At 35.1% G+C, this 27,428-nt stretch overlaps 1 protein-coding gene across 2 annotated transcripts in view; it reads right to left on the bottom strand.

Moving 5' to 3' along the window:
• Positions 1-27,428, bottom strand: part of LOC149777237 (uncharacterized) — a 105,298-nt gene that overhangs the window by 34,390 nt on the left and 43,480 nt on the right. Inside the window, exons 10-15 of one of the 2 annotated variants that reach the window (XM_089941978.1) lie at positions 23,300-24,402; positions 20,525-20,846; positions 19,510-19,663; positions 12,136-13,454; positions 7,583-7,707; positions 538-1,906 (exon numbers count right to left, since the gene is read on the bottom strand). In XM_089941978.1, the coding sequence (XP_089798104.1) occupies positions 538-1,906; positions 7,583-7,707; positions 12,136-13,454; positions 19,510-19,663; positions 20,525-20,846; positions 23,300-24,402 (4,392 nt within the window). The remainder of the gene's footprint in view (positions 1-537; positions 1,907-7,582; positions 7,708-12,135; positions 13,455-19,509; positions 19,664-20,524; positions 20,847-23,299; positions 24,403-27,428) is intronic. The other variant, XM_089941977.1, reaches the window with a different exon arrangement.

Here is a 27,428-nt window from a genome sequence, read left to right as displayed (position 1 = left end):
TTTATGTTTCTATACTGTGACATCAGGTCTAAGCACCTGGTAACATTATGGTTCTATACTGTGTGAGATCACATCTTAGTATATGGTATTTCTATAATGTGTGAGATCACATCTTAGCACATGGTAAGATTATGTTTCTATACTGTGATGTTAAGTCTTAGTACTTGGTAAAACATTATGTTTCTATCCTATGTGACATTAGGTCTTAGTACTTGGTAACATTATGTTTCTATACTGTGATATCAGATCTCAGTAATTTTGCAACATGTTTCTATCCTGTGTGACATCGTATCTTAGCACATGGTAACAATATGCTTCTATACTGTGCAACTAGTGAGAATAAATAACGTCAAATTCCCCGATTAAAACCACTGATGGGACTGAGATAACGTCATCTTAACTGTGGAGTGGAATTATGTCAAGAATATGTTTCCTATTTTACATGCTTAACAGGAACAACCAAATGCAGTTGCAACACACAAGGGATCTCAATTTGGGGGTGGGGTCATAAAGAAAGGTGTATCCAAAAAGTCTTACCTCTCTGTATGTGAAACTGGTGCCATTTTTTACAAACTGGTTGATCTTGTATCCAACATTCCAGTATCTTTCACTGTTAAATTTTAAATGAAAATCCTCATTTGGCATTATTGTCAAACTCTGGTCTATTTGCCATTCTGATGCCAGAATTTTCTGAAATAATTTATCTCTTGCACCAGTCACTTTCTCCAAGCACTGAGTAAAAGACTGTGTTCCACAGAAGCCTTGCTGAAAGTCATAAAGTCCCTTCTTGATGGCATATGTTGCAGCCATCGTGCTCAATGATAGCTCAGGAGGTATTCTTGAAGCAAGTATTCTTTCATCCTTTTTGCACAGTGTACCATTAAATTCACGTCTTACAACAACAGCATCGGGAAGATAACACTCATTCATAACCTGATAGAACTCTTCAAACCAATCATCTGGAATGAAATATCTATTTGTGTATGATAGATTACCAACCCAGTCCCTGAATTCTTTGACTTGAGCATTTCGAAACTCGATGGTAATTGAACCAACAACTTTGTTTTCCAAACCAATGACAGGCTCAAGGGAACTACCCCATGTGTCTGTACCAATCCAAAGAAATTTATCTAACACTCCAAGAGCATTGGCTGCTTTTAGGATTACATCTGGATTCACTGTAAATAACACAACTACATCTGCGCCAGCTTTATCAATAAGTTGACGAACAACATCCTTCGCTTCCTCTATAGTAGCCAATCTTGAAATTGAGATTGATAGAGCAATACATGAAGCTTGCATATCGTACACTTTTTGTTGAAGTGCCAACTGGCCAGAAATGCCATAAGGCTCTTTGCTGTAGACAACTGAAACATAGTTCCACTGCATTTGTTTCAGTATCTGGGCAATAACTAGTGATTGCTTATCATCAGGGGGAACAACTCTTGCAAAATAAGGATACTGTTCCTGGTCTTTGAGAGCCATAGAAGAGGCACTGTAACTTATAAATGGTATCTGAAGAGGAGATAAAATTCTGTTCGCTTCAACAGAACTGTCAGATCCTGGTGTGACAAATGCAGCAATGGTTGACTTATTCATGACCCTACCAGCTGGGTCAAAATCTGTATTGCATAGCGTTCCAGATGAAAGAAGACTGTATGCATCTTGATTGACTCGGACAGCCTGACCACAGAGATCAATGACCAGCCCCCTGACATCAAATGCTCGAAACCCATCTAAATTCTTGTCCAGAATGTAGAAGAATGCCAAGGCATTAAGGAAATCACTTGTAGCACTTATTGCTCCACAGCGGTATGTATTTAACCCAGCACTGCCGTGAATATTCATGAAGGCCACAATAGTTGCAGGATTACCAGTTCCACCAGAATGAGGCTGTAACATATATCTGCAAGACAATATATAAATATATTAAATGTTAATACAGTGACCCTGGATTACTTGTCATATTGTTTAATAACGTTCTAGATGTGTGTGTGTGCAGAGACAGGACAAAATTATTTTTCTGCTGTGGATTTTCAAACAGGATGCATTCATTAAGATGGTGCCAACACTCAATGATCAACTCAACTGCTTTTCATCACTTATACCACTGAATTCTCTATTTGTTGTGACTACTACAGTTAATACATGTCATAATAATACTGAAATATAGCATACTAAGAGACTAACTTTATAATGAATATTTTTCATAATGGAATCATCTATCACATCAATGTCCACTTTCTCACACTCTTCTGACTCAATTTTTCATTTGAAGGATTCTCTGATGTAGAGCAAGACCTTCCTGTTAAGGACTATTTAGAGTGTATTTTCTACAAAGTGAAACATTTAAATTCAACCAATTTCACACTAACATTTTTGACAACTGGATTTTTCCATCAGTTCCTGGAACAAATTAAAAAGGTATTCACTTTTGATTCATCCCATTCCAAGTTTACTATTACAACACATGCTGATGGACTAAAATGTGTACTTAGTTTTAACTGTGATGAAAGTCTAATAAACGTTAAGAGTTTAGGGTCAATGAAATGGAAAGAGAAGAACTTCATCAAAATGGCTATTAATGGTAACATATTTTTAGAATCCCCTACGAGTTAGGATACACCTCTCCCTCGATAACTTGTGCACAATGGGGTCTACGAACACAGACCGCACTATAAGCGAGGCATGAGTTACTGAGGGACCTCCAAAGATTGAAAAAAGTCGCTTTGACATCGAGAAACCCATGGGGGGGGGAGCAGTGTTAGGGAACTGGGCTGTTTACTGACTGAAGCCTCATTTTACAATCACGTTAATAATAATTTTTAATAACACGCTTTTTCTAATGAAGCTGTTCATTATTCTGTTCAAATAACATTTATTTTCAAAATGTCTAACATATGAAAGATTGTTTCAACTGGTTTCAACAACCATCAAATGTACGTTTAGAAAACCTGTATATTATGTCACTGCTTTTTGTTTTCTTGATGAGTCTGGTTCCTGGAGTGGTGTTTAATATTGTCCTGCCAAATCGAGAATCCACAGAGCAGGGAACTAGACTAACTGTTGATACACCACCAAACAAGATTCCTTTTTTTCAAAAACATGCAACATTTATGTTGTGAGACAATTGTCTACATTGAAACTCAATTTTTGTATTGCTCAATTAGTACAATATTGACGATATCTCAAAATGCCAGTTCAAGAATTCTCTGAAACTCGTTTGCCCACAATAGTCCGTATCTGTGAAATCAAACACTTTATTTTACGAAGTATTCATTTCACTTGGCTGCCTTGTTTTCTTTGATCATAGCTATGAAAGAGTTGGTTAATTTAAGGTGCATAGTTTATGTGCCAAACACAATAACATATATAAGTGTTTGGTTGATCAAATGAAGTGAGTTCACCCCACATGCGACAGGGGCCACTAGATTTTAAGTTTGTACGATTTTCTTTTATTTCACCTCCTTTATTTGATTCAAAAGACATGATTACTGTGATAATACAAAGGAGGCAAGCTTTTAATTCAGTGCAACAAATCAACAAATACTTTTGGAAGTCAGTTATCAAATTAGGTTCTCAGGGAAACGCTCGTGGACATAGCTGTTATGGTAGATTGATGGATTTTACATTTGATTACAAGAGCATACATTGCATTTACGAAGATTACACGTAAAAGGAACTAAATGATAGAACTGGAACACAAATTTCAATTGATAAAAAAATATTAATTTGTATTTATTTATTAAAGTACTGCCTCCACTTGGTGAGTGACATGTTCATTGATCAAAATTTCCTTACATATCGTTAATTGCAGTGTACTAGGAATGTCGTTTGGAAAGAAAATGTAAAAAATGTATGACCTATTTTTAAATTTCATATTTCATAGTGTTGATTCAAATTTCCAGGTCCTATCTACCATTTTCAACAAATAAAACGAGTGATACAGCAAAGTTCCATTACCAATTTTGATTGCAATTTTCTTCAAGTTCAACAAATAAGGATCAATTTTTGGAGTATTTTCTGGTTTAAAAAATGGGATCCACACCTGACCCCATGTTATATTAGCAGGTTCGTGAGTTATCAGGGCATGAGTTATTGAGGGATTGGTGTATACTTCAATTCCACACATTTTAGTGGACTCAAATGAGAGTTGTAGTCATAGAAACCAAGAATTATCTGATGAGAGATCTGACCCATTTTCTGGGGTTCTTGCACACTATGATCCCTCTGCCACCTACAGAGGGCCCTACTAGAGATCATATACAGCTCTCTCCATGTATGTGTAATACTGACCTGCTGCTGAAAGTTGAACAAACACTCCAGAAGCAAGTGGGCAAGATGAAAAAACAGACTGACAAACTAATAAATGAGAAGGTTAAATCAGCTGCCCAGAGAGAGAAACCTTTGACTATCAGCAGACATTCACAAACCATGGCTCCTAAACCTGAGTAAAAGTGTACAGGCACCTGAAGTATTGCCAAAAGAAAACCCAATGCAGTTTTCCAACTGTCAGCCAGAATTGATAAAGTTAAGAGTAATAAAGCACCATACAGACTAGCTACATCAATACAAAGTAAACATAATACTTTGCCTTCTACAAGCAGAGATAACATCCTCCTTATTGGTAGTTCCATTTTACATGGAATTAACAACAGTCTCAGGGCTGAGGCACTGTGTTAGAAAGCATGACATTTCAGGTGCTAAAATACAGACAATACTGGAAGAATATATAAAAATATATGATCTCTCCAAGTTTACTAAAAATAGTCCCCTTTATTGGAAGGAACAATGCCAGTGAAGGGACTGATCTAGAACTTTTGGAAGAACTATATGATCAATTGACCGTATGCAAGATGATAGATCGCTCTGCCTACCAAATCACGTGACATGACAACCTGTTAACCTATGACAAACATGCAGTATTTGGCAAAGAAATATGTTTCAGTTTGAGTGATATGTACATAAAAAATGATTTGTATTATTCTTAAAAGTGTAAAATTACAAAGTTACATAAATTATACTGCAGTAGACAATATTTATATTTGTAGTTCAAGATCGTACAGTAATAACCTAAATGTTTTATTTCAGTAAATAATAAAAATCAATTTCAAAGCTGCTTGATAACTTATTCAATGAGAGGAAAATTTGCTATAAATGTATAATTTATTCCTTATTAATTTTATCTGGTTTATATTCATGCTGCCTTGGAAGTAAATGAACTAAAACTTAATAACAAAGTCATACATAATTACTGTTTAGAAGTATACTGTTGTAAATAATAATTTTAAGGTTCTACTGTGTTTAATGTCAGACGAACTTTAGATCAGTGATGTCTGTTGATGTAAACATGTAAATGCGTGAATTATATATCAGACGATATTTATCTGAAACCATTGTTTTGGTATTTCTTTATTATTACATGTGTGTATCCCCACCCATCCTTCAGCCCCATGATAAAGTAGAGTCACTCAAGTGTCTGAAAGATCGAGACAATAAATTATTATTTTTGGGACAATCAAACATTAAAATATAAATTTTCAAGTTTTAAAAATAATAGAGTCTGGGATTCAGTCCATCCTATACAAGAAAGAATAATATGCAAGTTACAGGGTTCTCCACCCATATTCTAGAAATGTTTATATTTACATATATTTTTCAATTTAAATTTCTTTTTTTTTTCTTCAAGCCATCGACAGGAAATACTTTCTACATTCGTTTATGCAAACAAACATGTTGTAATTGCCATCAATTGTTTCCATATTCAGCTGACCACAAAGAAGGTCTTTATTAATCCATGTTTTGTCTATGTCTTGGGAAAGGAACGAATCTGATTCCTACATTTAAATGATCTGAGTACTGACTGTAAGTATTGCAAGGCTCCCACTGACTTCTTTTCACCCTTTTTGAATGAGAAATCAACAAATCATTCCAAAATTTGTAAATACTTATCATAAGCAATTCATTATTGCCACAGGGGGCCCCGAGTGGCCGAGTGGTCTAAAGCGCTCTTCATTACGGATCACTGCCATCTCACCTCTGTCTGCGGCGGTTCGAGTCTAAGATTCAGCCAATGTGGGTATGTGAGAAAGCTTGCCAGTAGCTTCTCGTGGGTCGGTGGTTCTTTCCGGAGTTTTCTCTGGTTCTTCCTCCACCATTAATACTGGCCGCCATGTATAGCCTATCATGTGCTGCAAAATGGCGTTAAACCCCACGACAACAACAACAACAATTATTGCCACAAGCAGCTTGTGGGAGGAAAATGGTGGACAAAAGCAACGCCTGGAGGTGTGTCTAATTTATGTTCGCTGATTGGTTAGTTGATCAGCATGCTTGACAAGTGGCGATAGGTCAGTTACTTACACACATCCATAAGCAAAATCAAAGCTGTCATGTTGCATTGTGTGAAATGGCCCCCAGGGGAGATTGTGATGTGAATGGAAGTGTGATACTGTTTACAATTACACGAGTTTCCTGGATGAAGAGGGACAAGTGATGCAACATTTATTTGGAAAAAGAGATAATATCCAACTACCTACCAAAAGGGTGGAAAAGCTGGCAAAAAATATAAATGCAGTCATTCGTGTAGTCTGGTCTTACAGCCACATTACAAACTTCATCTGTCTCTATTAACTCAATGTAGGTCAAAACAGCATCAGACAATATGGTCAGCCATATCAATACAGCCAGTACACTTCGGGATGTGATTACTGTGGTGAGACCGAACATTCAGCACAAGAATGCAGGCACAGACATTATTATTCTTATTCCAGGTTAACCAGACATTCAAACATCTCAATGTTGTCATGACTTACCTGAGCATACGATGCAACGTTTATTGCGATAATTTAAGCATCCAAGGAAAATATGATAGCACAGTGTGGAAAATAAAGGTAAGGTAACAAAACTGCCAGAGCAAATAAAGTTATGATTATGTATTACAACTTTCCTTTGACTCTTAAAATGTTGTGTTAAAAAAAATTCTGAGGGTGGGGGACAGTGGGATCTTAGGTGCAGCACTGGTAGTTACAAGGTTCTGCTGTGGTGGTGATGTTTTTTTAAATGGTGGAAAAAGGGCAATAACTTTGTCTAAATCTGTGTCTGCCTGCTGAAGCTGGATAAAAAAAACTGATAGAAGACTCGACATCAGACAGTGTCTTAGAAATAGACTAATGATGACTGTAACCTCAGTGACATATGAACACGTGTCATGGCCAGACGGACTTCCAGATACACATCAATGATCCTTAAACTGAAATTGCTTGCGGCAAGTCATCCAGAAAACAATGAGTAGATGATTTACTCGTGGATGAGACGAGTCCAACTGCAAACTACACAGACCCAGATCTACCACTGCATAATGTGCCAGCAGATCTGAATCAGTTCAGTTTGTTATAAGTAATCAGTAGAACAAACAACACATGTCACCTTAATCTGCAGGCACAGTATGATAGCAGCAAATCGGGATCTTTGTTGCTTGCAATTGGACTTGACTTATTAGTGAATACAGACATTACCTTCTTTTTTGAAAACTTGGCAAAATTAAAAAATTTACATAAGATGAGAAACTAGATATACTGACCTAGAAAGAGTGTTTCGTACAGTGGGACACTCTAAGCATGAATCAAGACGTGTGCAACTTCCATTCCATGGGGGGCTGTAGCTCTGAGCCATTGCTAACACACCCATATTGTTGTACATTCCTACCTGAAACAGTGTTAATAAAAGCATGATTACATCATAAGAAATAATACTACACCATTTATGCTTTACATGCTGTCACAATGGTGTTCTTTTAAGACATATTTATCATTTTTTAAAGTTATTTGAACTTCTAATGATCCTTGCTAAATTTATTCAGTTGGAAGTTTATCTGTACTGGTGGTTCTGAATAACTTGTTTATATTAATTATTTTGAAGAAAAAAACATTCTGAATGTGGTAAAAATGTTTACAAATGATTGTCAGTTGTGAATTCTATAAAAGTGTAATTCGTTTGCATTAATATTATTCGCAAATGGATTTTTACTAAATGATTCATGCTAAACCACTGGGAATCTTTCTTTTAAAGATAAACTAAGAAAAGACAACGCTATGAAAGTACAAGATAAAGATCTGCATGTCAAACCCAAAGACTAAAAAGCATTATTGTAAAATGTTACCTTGACTACTAAGTGAAAAGATTATACAAGAATGTTGCTGAATGACATGTATTAGTTTTGTGATTCACCTGATAAATTCAATATATGATTTAAGAAATATAACAAAAATGAATTTTTTAAAACTAAAGCCTACAAATTTTATGTGACCTTCACCCTAAGTCCAAAGGAACATGCATGCATGTTAATTGTGTTAGCTTCTTGATGATTCATGCAAAGTATGAAGAAAATTCATTAAATGGTTAAGAAAATAAAAGGAAATGAAAACACGGCAACCAAACCCATAACAACAAATTCTGTACGACTTTGACCTTGTCCATAAGGTCGCAAGGGCAAGTGAGCATGTCTTAAATGTAATCTCTCAGCTTCTTAATGATGAGAATATATAATGGGTTTAAAAACTATATGCAAGCGAACACTTTAACCAACAGTTGAAACTGTTCATGCTGCCAGTGTTGAAATTGGAAAAGTGATTGTTATGTCACATGTATGACTATAAATATGCCATAAAAACTATTACTCTAAAGATAAAATCACATGTATTTTACCTGTGTAAATACAGTAGATAAGCAAGCAGGTATATTTTATATATGATATATGTCTTATTATTTATGTGAAAATTATTATTCCCCAGTATAATGCTAATTCATTCATTAGTGAAACCTCCAATTACGTGCAGATACCGGCATTAATACATCCATTTTTTAACTAAAGGGTATATGTGAAAATATTCACTTGAGATTAAAATATGATTTACCTATCATGTATCATAGGACAGATGATTTACCTGAGGCTGAAGACTGTAACAGTGAGCAAACATATAACAAATGTATACGTAGTTATGAATACATGCTCTTGGACACAGAAATGTACAAATATTGATACCAATAATGTGATATATAACATGCAAACACTGAGAAAGATGGTGACAGAATACAAAACATAACAACAGAACTAAATATGCATCATTCTATGTAGTGTCTATATACAGCTGTACATAAAACTGCCAGCTAAACAAATTTCATGCTACACAATACATTGTTATAAAGCATCTCAACCATCCTCAGAAGGAACTAACAATTTACTCCTACTTCTATGGCACCTTGATTCAAAACTGTAAAGTTGGTCACAATGATTTTACTTAAGTGGTAACAGGTAAACAGGAAATCAGACGTTTTATGACTTCATGGCTTTTTATTTCAAGTAAACCCTAAAAAGTAAGTCACCAAACCCAGTTTTGTTACATCAAAACTTCATCCTGTCATGTACAGTAGCTATACATCAAGTTTGGTGTCAGAAGGTGAACTAATATAAAAGCTACATTTGGACTGGTACATTAATAGGACAGATGACTGGACAGATACATAAACAGGGCAGATGGCTGGACAGATGCATAAACAGGGCAGATGGCTGGACAGATGCATAAACTGGGCAGAAGACTTTTTATACAGGATGGGTGCACAAACAGGAGAGATGACTGGGCAGATGCACACATGCACAAATGGAGAAAGTGAATCCTACGTTCACTTTGTTTTGAGATTTAATTTGTGTTAAATACAACATTTTGTGAGTAAATTGTGCTAATGGGTGAGAATGGATGCCAGTATAAAAGCAAATTATTGTAGAAATAGGCTGGTTACAAAATAAAACAGCATGATTATGATATTAAAGGCATTTTATATCAGCCATATTAGTAGCCATTCTACATGCAGACCAAATTAGAAATACAACAAAATAAAGAACATCACTATTACTCACTCAAATACAGCCTGAACACTAGGCCATTTCTTGTGCTTCTCTTGCAGAAAAAACTTGCTCAAAATGTCAGTGCACTGCAACACTCAACGCGTGACGCCAGCTGTTCAACAATGTTTACATTTGTCTGTAATATCTACCCATATAACATGTTTCCTTTCTACTCAGGTAACATGTTTCCCTTCTACCCATGTAACGTGCTTCCTTTCTACCCATGTAACATGTTTCCTTTCTACATATGTAATACCGATCCTCTCTACCCATGCAAAAAATTTAATCAACTGTAAATAGCTCAGACACTGATGTGTCAATGCATAATACACTTGCAGATCAAGGTCTGTACAGTCTGAGAGATATCATAATTCTAACATATTTAAGAAAGAAAAAACCCCACTGCCTACCAGAAACTATGCACAATTTCTAAATATAAGTTGAATTTCTTTTTATAAACTCAATTTTTGTTCTCTTTACAAAAGACTATATTTATTTAAACAGAAAGAAAACTTGTGCTTTTGCAGTGACCTTACTCTAGAGTGTGAATGGACTTAACGGAAGTATGTATGGACAAACACGCACAGACATGACAATGGCATCACTATGTTGACCTCTACCAATGTTGGCTTGTTAAAAAAAAATCAAATCATTTCAATCATAAATTTGCAGCCTGGTATCATTGCATGCAGCCATGTATCATGCACACTTGATATACCAATAGTGTGTCAGAGGTTGTTTTCTTGGTATTGTTACTTAGTTGATATACTAACAGGGGTCCAAGGTTGTTTTCTTGGTGTCATTGCATACTTCATATACTGTGTGTTAAAGGTTGTTTTCTTGGTATCATTGCATACTTGATATACCCATAGTGTGTCAAAGGTTGTTTTCTTGGTATCACTTTACACTTGATATACTATTAGTGGGTCAGTGTTGTTTTCTTGGTATGATTGCATACCTGATATACTAATAGTTGGTCAAAGGTTGTTTTGGTATGATTGCATACCTGATATACTAACAGTGGGTCAAAGGTTGTTTCCATGGTATTATTACTTGATATACCAATAATGGGTCAAACTTTTGTTTCCTTCGAGTCAGTGACTGTGTACTTTGGGAAGAAAGGTCATGAATAAACTGGTGCACAATGGTGAAAACATTTCTTAAATGAAAAGAAGAGAACTGTGGCAGAAATTGGAAAATTTGAATGAAAATAAAAACAGACAAAACATCATCAAATATCGGTGGACATTTACACTGAAACACAAAAATGATTATATTGATAAAACATAAGTGGTGTAAATTCTCAGTGAATTAAAAGAACTGTTTTTATTATGGGAAACAACTGTGTCCATTCTAAAAAAATAATAGATGATTGAGTCAAAATAATATCTTCAACCCACATTAATTTGTTAGAAGTGCATTTTATGGTTTGGAATGTAATGCAGATAGCAACAATTTAGTGTAAATTAAAGCTGTTTTGTTAGTTAAGGAGATTTCTCTCTGCTGTTTCAAAGAAACAATTGTCATAGTCAAACAAAGCTCACTCCAAAATGTCATGGCAAAATGCAACACAGAATATTACTAGCATTAATATCTGCATACCAGTCAAATCCAGCTGGAAACAACACAGACCTTGATATGCTATCACACCATGTGCCAACCAATCAGTAGTCATGTCGTTTGTAATACTGAGTGATCTAACAAGCTACACAGACCATGATTAGCCTGTATATTATGTGCCAGCCAGCAAGATTTGGGTCTAGCTAGTTTGAAGCTGAATCTGACTTGGATGGAAGAATATTCTGTAAAATGTTAATATATAACACAAAGACTGAACATTTATTACACAATCAAAAGAGGGACAGCAAGCAAACAAAAGTATGAGAAAATGAACAATGCTAACATCTTGAGTTTATCGATACAATTAAAAATGACTACGCCATAAAAAAATATTTTAATAAGTATATAAAATTGAATATTGAATGCATAGTCATTAAAGGCAATTTGCATAATACTGTATATTGTCTAAACAAAGACAGACAATTAGATTTATTTTATCATCTCATAAACATAAAACTAAATTTTAAGATTTTCATATATTTTTCAAAAGTTCAATAAAAATATAAATAATAATAATAATAATAATAATAATAATAATATTATTATTATTATTATTACTATTATTATTATTATTATTGTTTTATGAAGAAAATGAGTAAATGTCCACTTACCTGTGTGTACACATAGCCAAAAGTCACTGACGGCTCAATGGAGTACATGATGTATCCTTTATTTCCCTCTGTTCCATTCACAAAATGAAAGTTTTGTCCTGATGGGTCAACAAACTGAGAATTTTTAATGTTGCGCAATAAGATATCTCTTCGATCTTGACGATTTTTAAAAGGCTCACAGACAGTCGCATAGTCATTTCCACACACCTCCCTCAGTGCCTTGTCTATACCATGAGCCGCTGCATATACAGCATTAATAACATGAAGAATGACAGTGTCCTGCTTGTATCTTGGGGACACCACAATGTTCTGAGGAGTAGATGGACATCGCTTAGGATAACGACGGTCAACAGATGACAGGTAGCAGTCTTCAATTTGTTGATAATATTCAGGGAACCATGGGTTTTCAGGATAGTTATCTGGTGTCTTGGTTGATAAATAAGTATCAAAATCATTTATGTCGAAAGATTCAAGGTCAAAGGTCACAGATTTCTCAGCTTTTTGTTCGACTCCAGCAATAGCTTCAGGGTTATTTGCCCATGTATCTGACCCAATAAACCTGAATTTATTAGCTGCCTCGGGTTTTCTCCCAATGGCTCGAAGAAGTTCGTTAATATAAGAAGTATCAGCAAATATGATAACGGTGTTTGCCACAGGTTTATTTAAGAGAGCTGTCACAACATCATTTGCACTCTCCTGACTGACTGTGCCATTGTCTGGAAAAACAATTGTCTGAGCCACACAAATTTTCTTGCTACTTTCCTTGGCCACTTTGGAGAAAATGGCTGCTCCCTGCTCACCATAGTTAGATGAGGTGTGAACAATTTGGACATAACGGATATCAAACTTGCTAAGGAACTCTATCATGGCAATTGATTGCTTTTCATCACTGGGAACTGTTCTCAAGAAATAAGGGAAACGTTCTGGATCAGCTAGAGTCATACTTGTGGAACCATAGCTTATCTGTGGAATCTTCAGTGTCTTCAGAAGTCTTGCAACATGGATTGATTCGCCACTTGAGTAACCGCCTACATATACATTAATATCATTTGGATCAATGGTTGCACCAGCACGCTGAAGAACTGACAAACCACTGTGAATGTTTGATATGAGGAAGCCACTTCGTATAGCACTCTCACAGGAATCCAAGCCTATACCACCTAACTTAACATTTTTCAGGATGTTCGCAAACTGACCAGACTTATCATTGACCTTTTTGATAGCATAGTGGAAAGCCTCTAGAAGTTGAAAGCCATGCCAGGTTTTGACAGACCCACAGGTGAATGGGGCCAGTGCTGCTTCATGGACATCAAACAGACCTGAAATTTGGAAGTTGAAATATTATACAAAATCAGTAAATAACAAAAACTGTATATGAGAAAACTGTATGCTTCTTTGTTGTGTGGGTTTGTAATATCAGCCATACACAATATCAGAACTAAATATGCTGTTTTGTGCATAGGATTTAATGTGTTTGGAAAACTCCATTTGTAGTTACTTGGCATTCTTGTGCTGTCAAAGATATCATAGCCTGCCTGTACATGTACACCAATACCAACCACGAACATTTGATAAAAGACCAAATAGTTCATCATATAGCTTGACATGTGAGTTTTTGGCAAGAATTTTAGAGATCAAAATGTAAAAGCAGTCATAGATCATAAGTCAGTTGACACAAAATTTGATCAAAAAGAACAAAATTCTATAACAAACCATTTGACATTATTTACCAAACTGAAAAATAGGGGACAACGTTGTACCCAGAATAAACATGTTTTCACTGGTCTGAAAAGGTTATAATAATAATAATTATAATAATAATAATAAAGACTTTATTTAGAGAAGGTAACTCAATTAGTTACAGAACTAATCTACCTTAAGGCCTAAAATATGTTATGTACAAAATATACAGTATATACAACATGATGTGAAGAATCTGGCTTGATACTAAATAATTAAGTGATTTAAAAAATCAAAGTATCAAGCCTGGAACATATAAACAGGCATCTGTGAAAACATAAACATATATAAAATATAAAATATCATCATGCATTGGAAAATTCAACTATGAAAATGATGCAGAATTACAGAAAAGCAGGCAGTCATTTTTGTACTAGAACTGTTCAATTGTCTAAAGATTTCATCCATTTGAGATAATGATTATGAAAAGAAATGCTAGGAGCCTGCCTTATGTCACTGGGAAATTGTTCTATACGAGTGGACCAGTATACTGAACATTTTTTAAAACTATTCCTTCTTTGGCCTTGGTATAATGTAATTTTTACTTCTTATGGACCTTAAATTTGGAGTACCATCAACATCTCTTTGGTGAAAGATATTGCTTAGATAGACAGGAATGGCTTTTATGGATACTTTATGCATCAATTTGGCCTTTCTAACAAATATTCTTTCAAGTATTGTTAAAATCTTTATATTATTCATTGCATCATGGAAATCGTCCATACACTAATCTAGAATTAAATGGCAAGCCCTCTTTGGAGTCTCAAAAGTGTTGTTATGCTTGAACTCAAGGTATTACCCCTAATTACATTAAAGTAGTCCAGATATGGCTGAATATAACTTTTATAAAAGATGACCCTATACTGAAGAGGAATGTATCTTTTGATTTTCCTCAGTAGCCAAAGATAAGAATAAACCTTTTTTGAAATGTGTTTAATGTGAATAGACCAAGTAAGATTGTTATCTACAAATACACCAAGAATTTTATCATGAGAGGTCATATTAAGGCTCACGCTGTCAAACTGAATCTGGAGTTTGTCGCTATCTAGCCTTGCTCGTTTTTGTTGCATTGTAACTAGTAGGGCTTTCATTTGTTCTGTATTTATGATCATACTGTTTTTCTTGCACCATATTTGAAGTCTGTTGAGAGCACCTTGTAAGTTATTTTCAAGTATCATTTTGGTTTTACCCATCTCAGACAGTGTAGTATCATCTGCATAGAGGTAAGTGGAAGAAACTGAAGTTCCAATCTTAAGAAGTAAGTCATTGATAAATAGAATGAACAAAAGAGGTCCAAGGATAGAGCCCATTTTTTTACTTTGAGAAAGTTGACCATTTAAAAATACTTTTTGCACTCTATCGGTTAAGCAAGAAGTAAACCAGTTTAGGGAGTTTTCAGTGCATAATTGATATATTTTTAATTTTTCAAGCAAAATTTCATGGTCAACAAGATCAAAAGTTTTGTGAAAATCAATCATAATAGTGCCTACCATTTCTCCTTGAACTAAAGCTTTCAGCCATTTATCAATCAAAGATACAAGTGCAGTTTCACAGGAGTGATTCTGTCGAAAGCCAGACTGATTATTATGAATACGATCTTAAGTGTTCAAATAGTTGAGAAAAGAATCATGTACATGTTTTTCTAGTAATTTGGAGAGACAAGGAAGGATAGAGATGGGTCTGCAGTTATTTAAATCTTTTGTTCCCGCTTTATGCAATGGTGTAACCTTGACAGTTTTCCATGTCTGTGGAAATTTATTAGACCTAATACTAGTACTTTCATTGCAAATGAAAGCTATACTCTCTACAATTGCAGGTGCAGCTACCTTTAGTAGCATTAATGGTCCAATCTTTTCAAGTCCTGTAGCTTTACAATCATCCATTTTTTAAATATATTTCAACACAAATTCTGGACTTATTTCAGGAATTTCAAACTTTATAAATGGAGGTGAGAAAGTATCCAAAATAAAGTCAACTTCACTTTCTTGACAAATTTGTGCAAAAATCACTAGTACTGTGGCAAGTGTTTCATCTGCATTGCCCCCATATGTCAAGCTTCTACTAAGGCTGGCACAACAGAAAGCATGGAATAAAGCTGATCATGTGATTTGTGTCATAAACGAAACTTTACATATATACTTCAACCTCCACCTTTCACCCTAAAATGTGACATATTATGTAAAATTGACTAAAACTCTATGAGATAAGGTCAGTCAATAATAAACTTTAACAGAAGGGGAGACAAAGTCTAAGTGTCACATCTGGGAATTGAACCTGGTTGTTTATCTCAGTCTTGCATACATACCTCTAGACTAAATGATCCAGACCAGCGAAGCTAGTTAGTAAGTGGACTTGAATACCTAGACTACTAAACTACTTCCCTTTGCCATGAAATTCACCTTCAAACGTCACCAAGATTCACATTATACTGTGATCCAACCGCACTCCCAACCTGGCCAACAGCAACTGAGAGTTAGACAAGTCTCCAAATATAACAGGAGAGGAGAAAAATTCTAAGTGTTGCAGGCACGGATTTAACCCATTTCATCGTCTCACAGTCAGGCATACACACTACTGGACTAAAAGGTCCAGATCAGCTAGACTCATTTGCAAATGGCCTCATATATCAAGACTGCTACCAAACAAACAGCAATGAAATTGAGATGTATCATTCCTTCAAAGTACATAAATAAAAGCATTGAACAGAAACCTGAACCCATGGCCATGCTGGATTAGAATTTGGGAGTGAAGTTACTGCTCTCTCTCCTGTCAGAATAGGGCCAAATTTTGGAAAAAATAAGGAAAATTAAGTGCAGAGTGTACCAAATTTGGAATATTTAAAACAGCCATGTACTAAATCTTTGAGCAAAGGCAAAAGAAATGTCACTCAACTGTACGAAAATAGTTTTCCTTTTTTCAGTGCACAAATTTGTTGTATAACTTTGATTCTGCAAAACATAGTCATCTCAGATGTAGGTTATTATAAAAAAAACAGATAATTGCTGTTGAGGTTCCCAATTTCTACTTTTGCAAAGATGAAATATGAATTTTAATTTTCCCAGCAATTGGCCTAAAAATCCACAAAATAATAATTCACTATTTTTTTAATTTTAGGTCCCAAATTGCACTGATTTTAAAATTAAGGTCGGCATATATATGATGAATAGTTTTTCAGTTGTTTTTTGTAATTTTTAAACATTGTATCATGATTAGTTTTTCAGTTGTTTTTTTTTTAACTTTTAAACATTTTATAATGATTGGTTTCTCAGGTTTTTTTTTTACAAACTTTTAAACATTTCATAATGATTAGTTTTTCAGTTTTTTTTATAGCTTTTAAGCACTATATAATGATTAGTTTTTCAGTTGTTTTTTAACTTTTAAATATTATATAATAATTAGTTTTTAAGTTGTATTTTTTAACTTTTAAACATTATATAATGATTAGTTCAGTTGTTTTTTTTAAAAACATTTAAACATTATATAATGATTAGTTTTTCAGTTGGTTTTTTTTATAACTTTTAAACATTATATAATGATTAGTTCAGTTGTTTTTTTTAAAAAAACTTTTAAACATTATATAATGATTAGTTTTTCAGTTGTTTTTTTTATAACTTTTAAACATTATATAATGATTAGTTCAGTTGTTTTTTTTAAAAACTTTTAAACATTATATAATGATTAGTTTTTCAGTTGTTTTTTTATAACTTTTAAACATTATATAATTAGTTTTTCAGTTGTTTTTTTAAAACTTTAAAACATTGTATTATGATTAGTTCTCAGTTGTTTTTTTAATAACTTTTAAACATTATATAATGATTAGTTTTTCAGTTTTTTAAAAACTTTTAAACATTATATAATTAGTTTTTCAGTTTTTTAAAACTTTTAAACATTATATAATGATTAGTTTTTCAGTTGTTTTCAAACTTTAAAACATTATATAATGATTATTGTTTCAGTTGTTTTTTTTTTTAATTTTTAAACATTATATAATGATTAGTTTAGAAAGTGTCACTCCTAATGATCGGTTACCCAGGTTACCCGATCAAAGGGAAATTATATTAAATGTGAAACTGAACTGCTTTGATGTAAATTCAAACATGCCAACCTCTTGAGAGGTATAATCATAATTATTACTAATATGAGTTGCAAAAAGTGCAATCTGAACATAATAAGAGTGATCTATATATTACATACCATAATTACAGAAAACTGTATGAAAAACATACATTTATTTCTGCTACTTACCTGGATCTGCAGTTAGTTAAAATTATTGTCGAAAATTGGCTAAATCCATGTGGATTAGTACAAGAATACAGACTCAAAACAAAATGATAAATTATTTATACACAACATTCACTTCAACTAGTCTACATTATATGTTTAACTTTAGCTCAAAGGTCATAAAGTCAAGTCCACAGATTCATAATGCTGTACTATATCACTGTAGAATTCCTCTTTCTATATTTGTAAACTGCTACTGATTTATCCTTTTCCTGATGCAAGATGCTCATTCAGTTTAACAAAATCCCTCTCCTCTAACATTTTTCAGTCATATAACATCCACAAGTCACATCGATACAGCCCATTTCACTTGATAATATTTGGTGCCATATAGACCAGTTTGATACACGTGTGTGCATAAAACTAGAGTTAATCTATGACACATGGTTTCCAATTCAACAAACCCATCTGTTTTCTTCTAAGCATGTGATGTACAGTTACTATAAATAGAAAATATGAAACTGTTCGTGTATATCAACAAAGGGCCACCTACGTCAACACCATGATTTTTTTTGTTGTTGATCTAGGGTTTAACGCCATTTTTCAGCACAAGATAGGCTATACATGGCGGCCAGTATAACTGGTGGAGGAAGAACCCTGGAAAACCCAGGGAAGAACCACCAACCCACGATCAACACCATGAGAATGATTAGCAGATGGATCAATGTCACATGACACGAGCCTCAAACTATCTCCTTATTTTGTGTTTCACTTGTTGTTGAATTTAATTATAGTGGCGTGCACACAATTGTGCATGTGCCACTTTTTTCTGACTGCACCGCAGCCTGCTAGTTGTTCCTGGGGAAGGGAATGGTGCCACCTCCCCCCAGGCTTTTATGGATTCAAGGAACCCTGATAGTTTGGCCTCAATCTGTGGGTCCATAAAGGTCCCTTACAGTTGAATGGTTGGCTGTCATTAGTGGGAAGGAGAGCTCGGGAACGGTCCTGCTTGCTTTACATCGCTGGTTTCTTGTTGCATTTGCCTGGTGTTTCTTGCAATTTTTTTTTGTCTCACTTGCTCATAACATTGCTAGATATAATCTTTGATCTGAACTTGGAGGGAAAAAAATAATTATTTTTTTTAATTCATGAACGGCGTAATTATGAACAGTGGTACCCAAGTAAGCAGTTACCCGTTGACATCTTTACATATTAGTTGGCTTTCTTCAGTTCTACACTCTCATATATTAGTGAACTTACTTCAGTCCTACATTCTGGTATTTTACTGGTCTTTCTTCAGTATTACATTCTAACAACATTTTCCTAATTAAGTATTTGTCTACAAAGACATATTGTCAGATACTGACTGCATTATTTACTTGTGTACAAACAATGCTAACATAGCACACTGACCTCCCAAAATAATGTCTCCAGGGATGTAAGTGAACTCCATTGTGTTCTGTATACACTGGGCACAAGGTGTTGGACAAGTCGACTCTGTCCCTTCAAACCGTTTCAGAAGATCAGGGGCTGTAATCAAGACAGAGGCTCCAGCAAACTCTCCAACCTAGATGTTAACAAATACTATTTACTGAATAAATCTGAACTTGATGTAAAATATTAAATGTAAAAAGACTAAAATTTAGAAACATGTTATCGATGTTATGCCTCAAGTCCTAAGAAAATAACGTAAACATAAAACTAAATCAAGGCATAACAGATGGGTGCATAGATATATGGACTGAAAGATACAAGTAACACTATATACCCTGCCATTGTTGTGGCAGGGTATAGAAATCTTGATGTGTCACTGATAACTCAGACTTAAGGTAGCACAAAATGGTATTTGGCTATGGCCTTGGTTGAGGATGTGCACTCCTGCCTTTGAAACCAATTATGCCATCAAAATACAATCCATAATCATTAACATGTGTGCATTCAAATACTTCTCAGACAATGGAGAAACTAAAATCAGTAAAAACAATAAACAATAAAGCTGATCCTTACATCAATAGTCCTCTAATAGTCACACCAACTCTTTTGAAGTATTCTGATTGGGAAACACATTAAGAAGAACCCAGTATACTGGCTGAATTCTATTTTCCATATAATGTACACCAGTATATGGCAATCCTTCTGTTTATCACAATACACTTCTATGATACTGTGGGATGTCTAATTACATTTCATTGAATGTATCTGTCACTTAGATTCTGACACATACAGGTTTTTTTTTTTATAGATGAGAGCAAACTGAAGAATCTCGAATGACAGCAAATGAAATGAAGGGGACGACCACTTATGTTTGAGAACACAATACTGCTCATTACCTAGAGGGGTAATTTACACGAAACTTCTTAACAACTGTACTGTAGTTCTCTGATGAAAGAAGCATGAAAAAATTGTTGTTACTAAAGAAATTGTATACCTTTTTATACTGGTTTCCATCATACAAGTGGATCTCATGTCCCGTGCTTCCCTCATGATTTTTGAATGTAAACAGGTCTCCATTAGGATCCATGAAGCTAACTCTCTGTAGGTTATACATGAGAATACTGTTTGTATTATTTTCCTTCAAGAAACTTGTGCACACACCATTGTAGCTAGCTCCACACTTCTCTCTTAAGGTGGCTTCAACAGCTGTGGCCCAGGAATACACAGCATTAATTATTGGTATGACATAATCCTCTTGCACAAACAATGGATTGGAGCTAATGGGTGCCAGTGGGGTTGTGCAGTCTAGTGCATACCTGCAAAGGAAATGTAAATTTTTTTACTTATGTTCTTGCATTTTTAATAACTCATTGAAAGATATTCTGTATTATGTCATTGTGATAAATCAAAACTATTGGTACATCAGCACATTCAAGATTATTGGTATAGTAGCACATTCAAGTTTCACATTCATTTGAAACACCACTGGAAATCATTTGGAACACTCTAACATTTGGACTTGTGGTAGAACTTTTAGGATCATTTAGGATCCAATTCACAATACTGAAAGTTCCTTTTACGCTAAATATTCACTATGCGTTCCAGGGAACTGTAAAGTTATTTGTTTAATTTTACTGACCTTGTTGGGGCCCCGAGTGGCCGAGTGGTCTAAAGTGCTCTTCATTACGGATCACTGCCATCTCACCTCTGTCTGCGTGGGTTCGAGTGTCGGATTCAGCCAATGTGGGTATGTGAGAAAGCTTGCCAGTAGCTTCTCGTGGGTCGGTGGTTCTTTCTGGGGTTTTCCCGGGTTCTTTCTCCACCATTAATACTGGCCGCCATGTATAGCCTATCGTGTGCTGAAAAATGGCGTTAAACCCTACAACAACAACAACTAACCTTGTTGGTTTTGCTTTTTCTGTTAGTTTTGTAAGACTACAGAGACAAAACACTACATATACCAAAGTTCACAGTACATTAGTATAGCGTCATTTGTGACTTCCAGAGGTTGGAAATGATAAGAGTTTAATGAATATGATCTGTGGTAAACCATACTCAGATATGAAATACAAAATGAGACTGCATTTTTATTCATGGAGTCTTTTGCAAAAATTCAAGTTAAAGTGGAGACTGCAATCAATCTGTTGGGCAATTTTGACCTTTAGTGATTGAGGTCAATGTAATGGACTCACTTTATCATGGACTGTCCACTTGTCTGAATAACTGACCACTGGCCCTAATATGTTATATCCTCAAGTGGCTGGTTCACACGTTTCCCTGAGTCGTTTCCCTAATACGTGTATACATATACAGTGCACATCAATCTGATGTCTCAGACCAACATATTTCTGTGCAATGTAATAAACTGAAATGGTGTATATGTGTTCTACATGTGAAAAGTAATAACTGATGTGTAAGAATGAAAGAAAATATTTTAAAACGCTGCGACTTACATTAACTGTACTACAGAGAGGATATACTGAGATCGTGTATGCTTTACAGTGACCATATAGGGAAAAAAAATCATTGCCATGGATGCAACAAAGGACAACAAACTATTAATTACCCCAATTAATAATGATAAAACCACAAAACATGGATGTCAAAAAAATTATGTCATACTAAATGTTTGAATTTGATGACTATTCATTGGGAGTTTCAGCTAATGTAAGTTATAATCCTTTCTGAACAAGGAAAAGCAGTCCTGTTACACTTCTAACCAATTACCATCCTTTCTGAACAAGGAAAAGCAGTCCTATTACACTTCTAACCAATTACCATCCATTCTGAACAAGGAATAGCAGTCCTGTTATACTTCTAACCAATTACCATCCTGGCTTTCTGAACAAGGAAAAGCAGTCCTGTTACACTTCCAACCAATTACCATCCTTTCTGAACAAGAAAAACTGTCCTGTTACACTTCTAACCAATTACCATCCTTTCCGAACAAGGAAAATCAGTCTTGTTACACTTCTAACCAATTAACATCCTGGCTTTCTGAACAAGGAAAAGCAGTCCTGTTACACTTCCAACCATTTAACATCATTTCTGAACAAGGAGAAACAGTACTGTTACACTTCCAACAGTACTGTTACACTTCCAACCATTTAACAAAATATTTGTCATCTACTGAGATTAAAGTTTAACAGAACAGGTAAAATTAGTTCTTTGGTGTTTCTGTTATCACAAAATCGCAACATCTTTAAGATATTTTCGATGATACTGCTAAAACTGTAGGAAAAAGCTCCCATTGCCATCTTACTGTATATTTCTTACAGAATCAAAAAAGTTAGTTTCTTACACAATAACTTAACTCCTATGAATAAATTGCCCCTAATCTGGTGTTTCAAAATTTAGTAACATGGGCAGGGCCACGAGTGGCCGAGTAGTCTAAAGCGCTATCCCTGTTATGGATCACTGCCATCTCACCTCTGTCTGCGTGGGTTCGAGTCTAGGATTCAGCCAATGTTGGTATGTGAGAAAGCTTGCCAGTAGCTTCTCGTGGGTCGGTGGTTCTTCCTGGGTTCTTCCTCCACCATTAATACTGGCTGCCATGCATAGCCTATTGTGTGCTGAAAAATGGCGTTAAACCCCACAACAACAACAACAACAACAAGTAACATGGGAAACTTATATTAACTATGGAATATTTGGAAAAATTTGAGATGCAACTAGAATTTTATGTCATCAAATTCTGTATTATATTCAGCTATCCCAAACTAACACTGCCTGTTAATAAAACTTGTAAAATCACTTGAAATTAACTCACCTGTGATTTCCAGGTAAGTTGCATGTAAAGAGGTCCTCATAGTATTCTGCAATGTATGGGTTGCCAAGACTGGTCAAGAGAGGCATTTGGTCAATAAACTTTTGGAAATCATCAAGGTTCTTAGATTTCACCTTCACACTTAGCATATTCTGCCCAGCATTCCCTAGCTGTTTCATCAACATAGTCCAGGGCTCTGGTGAGATCACAACGATTTTGTAGCCCATAGTGTTACTTTTCCTGGCCTCCAGGAAAGCCTGTATGTCTCGCGACGTGAGATACGTGATAACAACATGTGATGGCTGGGAAATTAAGGTAGTCACGAGGTCCGCTACACTAACATTTTGTGTCATTTCATATGACCGCAGGATACAGATTCCTTCCTGACTTGCAACACTGGCAAAGGCATCTCTTCCACTACGTCCAAAACTATTAGCAGAATACAAGACTGAGACATATGGGAAGTTCAATGACTTGAGTAATTTGGCCATTGCAGATGATACAGTACTGTCTCCTTTCACTGTGCGATAAAATGTTGGGTACTGGTTGTCATCCACTAGAAAGGTACTTGTTGCTGATGGACTGATCAATGGTAGGTTCATGGATTTAACCAGGTCTTTCAACTCTTCCGCACCCAATGTACTGTATGTCATCCAACCTCGGATTGTGTCTAATGATGGCGTTGGCTCTACCTGACTTGGTGACTTCAAAATCCCTGCATAAAGAGCATTGGGAAGTCCATAAGCCCTTGCCTGACTGTTACAATTGTCCATGAAAAGGGCACCCAATCGGATTCCATTGAGTCTAACCGGTCCAAGTTTTTTATTTATCACATCTAGTGCATAGGATGTGGCATAAAAATTTTGAATGCCATTTCCAAGTCTGACATTTCCACATAGGAAAGGATCACTGCTGGGATCACGGAGAGCCAAGCTGACCCCTAATTTGATGTCAGTCTGCTGATCTATGATGAATGGAAGTTGCTGTAAGGTGTATGCACATTCTCCGCATCGTGATGCACATCTTGATGTGAATGTGGGTGTAGGAAGGGTGACCGCAGGCATGTTTAAGTTGAGAAGGCTTGTTGCTGTATCAAATATACCTGCCTGTAATTAAATTATGTGAAAATTTAATGAATCTGTTAGAATGATATTGAAAAATGTTCTGACAATGAAACATCCTTCAATGTAATAATGGCTTAACTAAAGTACATCAAAGGTTCCAGTCATTAAGGGGTGGATAAAGGAGTGTTTAAATCATAAATATGCATTGTAGTCCATAGGACTAATGAATGGGAAACTATGGTAGCCCACATTTTCAAAATGATAAACATATCCATTTAATGCACCTTTAAAAAATTGCAGACAGATAAAATTATAAAGTTCAGAAAAACAAATGGATACTCCAGTACATAAAATCGTTTATATAATTATGTTTTATTTATTTCTGTTTATCACTCAAATACCATTAATTTAAATTTGACATTCACATGAAACTGTACTTACCCTATAGATATTACAAAATACACATTAAAAAAATCAATTAAATAAAGATAATTTATAAATCAAATAAAAGAAATGAAATGAAAATAAATTTTTAAGCTCAGATAAAAAGACCTGTGACAGTTGATGAAATACTTCACCTTTCTCAGACCTATTCATATCATAAACATGTACATTTTTCCTTCAAAAATTACACATTATTCAACTTAAATTTTCAACAAATATCTATAAAAAGATTGCTTCTAAATCCTATTTCTTTTTTTAAATGAGGTACATATAAAATCTGAGAACATTTGCCCAGATGTGATTAGCCACATTTGCTTCATTAAGGAAAAGTGACAGCATGTTAACCATTAATTCTGGAATTCCTCAGCTAAGATTGATCATAAACCAAATGAAATGGTGCACAATAGAGTCTGGATGACTTGACCATTTGATTGTTATTGGATAGATTTCAGTAAGGAAAAAGGCATTACAGTCAGTATACTAAGACCATTTGATTCATTATTGGATAGATTTAGTAAGGAAAAAGGAATTACAGTCAGTATACTAAGACAATTTGATTGTTATTAAATAGGTTTCAGTAAGGAAAAAGGCATTAGAGTCAGTATCCTAAGACCATTTGATTCATTATTGGATAGGTTTCAGTAAGGAAAAAGGCATTACAGTCAGTATCCTAAGACCATTTGATTCATTATTAGATAGGTTTCAGTAAGGAAAAAGGCATCACAGTCAGTATACTAAGACCATTTGATTGTTAATCGATAGGTTTCAGTAAGGAAAAAGGCATCACAGTCAGTATACTAAGACCATTTGATTGTTAATCGATAGGTTTCAGTAAGGAAAAAGGCATTACAGTCATTATTGTAAGACTAAATTAATTATACATTAATCTGGCAACTGCGTTAATGTGGGTCATCAGCTGTTTGAGATACTCTTCAAAATTTGGCCTCTATTTTGCGGATCATTGACCAAGGAACACGTCATAGCACCACTTATTCATGCAGTAAGACTTTGACACATCACCATCATAAATATCTGGGTCAACATCTTCCATTAGCCCAACAGTATATGCTCACTATTGATACAACAAAATATGCATCTTGTAGTCCTGCACACTTTAGACAAAGTACCTTACAGTTAAATAGTTCGAACACAAAATTGGATAGTCCACGGCATGCAGATGACTGATTTGTCCACCCTGCAGTTATATTACAGTCTGTGAATACTGTAGTTTTCCCCATGTTATGTCCAGGGCACAATAATAATAAATGTTTCAAATTTAGGGGCTTGGGTTTATCCTCAGGCAAGGGCTTATCATTGGATGAATATGGTACACTGTTCTCCATACAGTACCATAGTCTTATGCAATTCTAAAAAAATTTAAACTATTTTAGAATGGAAATTATGACACATCTCTAAAAAATGATCAGTTTAATATGTAAACAAATCACCTCAGTGTATCTCAAATTTTGTTATTAAAAAAATGTAAAAATTTTCAATGTAAATTTATTCCTGACTTCAAAAAATGTTTTACATTCCCAATTTTTTTCTTCTCAGCTCTTTTCTTTAACAACCCCCAAACCTGAAAGAACATTTTGAGCCTGGCATATTTAGGCATTCTCTCTTTATGTGTGCATGTGTGTGTGATTAGGATTTTTAACATAGCTTTAACAATTTTTCAGTCATATCACTACAATGTCTGAAGTGTGGCAGTTTAAAGTGATGTCTAGCACTGGGGTATCATGCCACAGACATGCAGCATGATTTCCCACCCAGTCACATTATCCTGACACCAGGCCGACCAGTCCTAACACTATCCTCTTAATGCTGGGCGCCTAGTGAGGCTGCTTTTAGAAGTCTTTGGTATGACTCAGCCGGGGTTCAAACCCACGACCTCAGGCATCTGGGGCAGACGCTCTAACCACTAGGCCACCAGATGCAACATTTCAAGATTACCTGTTACAGAAAAATGTCATAACTGCAATCATGTGGCAATATAATAATGCTGGAAATGGGTGAAACAAAGTGTGTGTGTGTGTGTCTCTGTGTGTGTGTGGTTGTTGTTGTTGTTGTTGTTGTAGGGTTTAACACCATTTTTCAGCACATGATAGGCTATACATGGCAGCCAGTATTAATGGTGGAGGAAGATCCCGGGAAATCCCCAGAAAGAACCACCGACCCACGAGAAGCTACTGGCAAGCTTTCTCACATACCCACATTGGCTGAATCCGAGACTCGAACCCACACAGACAGAGGTGAGATGGCAGTGATCCGGAGAGCGCTTTAGACCACTCGGCCACTCACGGCCCCCTGTGTGTGTGAGAGAGAGGGAGAACAAATAAATGTCCTAAAAATAAATGACCATCATCACTGACTTCTATGTATTAAGCTGGTTGGTTGCTTCTGGATTTTATGATGCACCTGCAGTAGAAGGCTATATAGTGCCACAAAAAACAGTCATATGATAAAAAAGTATGTATCAAAAATGTTTATTACCAACCAGCAATAAAAAGTACAAAAACAAAACGATGATATTAGTGAAAATAAATGAAGGTTCCTGATCAACAGGGGATGTAAATGGTGTGTATAAAGGGTAATTTGATAATTAAAGATAATTAGGGTGATTG

The sequence above is a fragment of the Sinohyriopsis cumingii genome, chromosome 18 (assembly GCF_028554795.1).
Source record: "Sinohyriopsis cumingii isolate HCF-2022 chromosome 18, ASM2855479v2, whole genome shotgun sequence".
In the NCBI taxonomy this organism is placed as follows: domain Eukaryota; kingdom Metazoa; phylum Mollusca; class Bivalvia; order Unionida; family Unionidae; genus Sinohyriopsis; species Sinohyriopsis cumingii.
This window is presented reverse-complemented; position numbering and strand designations above follow the sequence as displayed.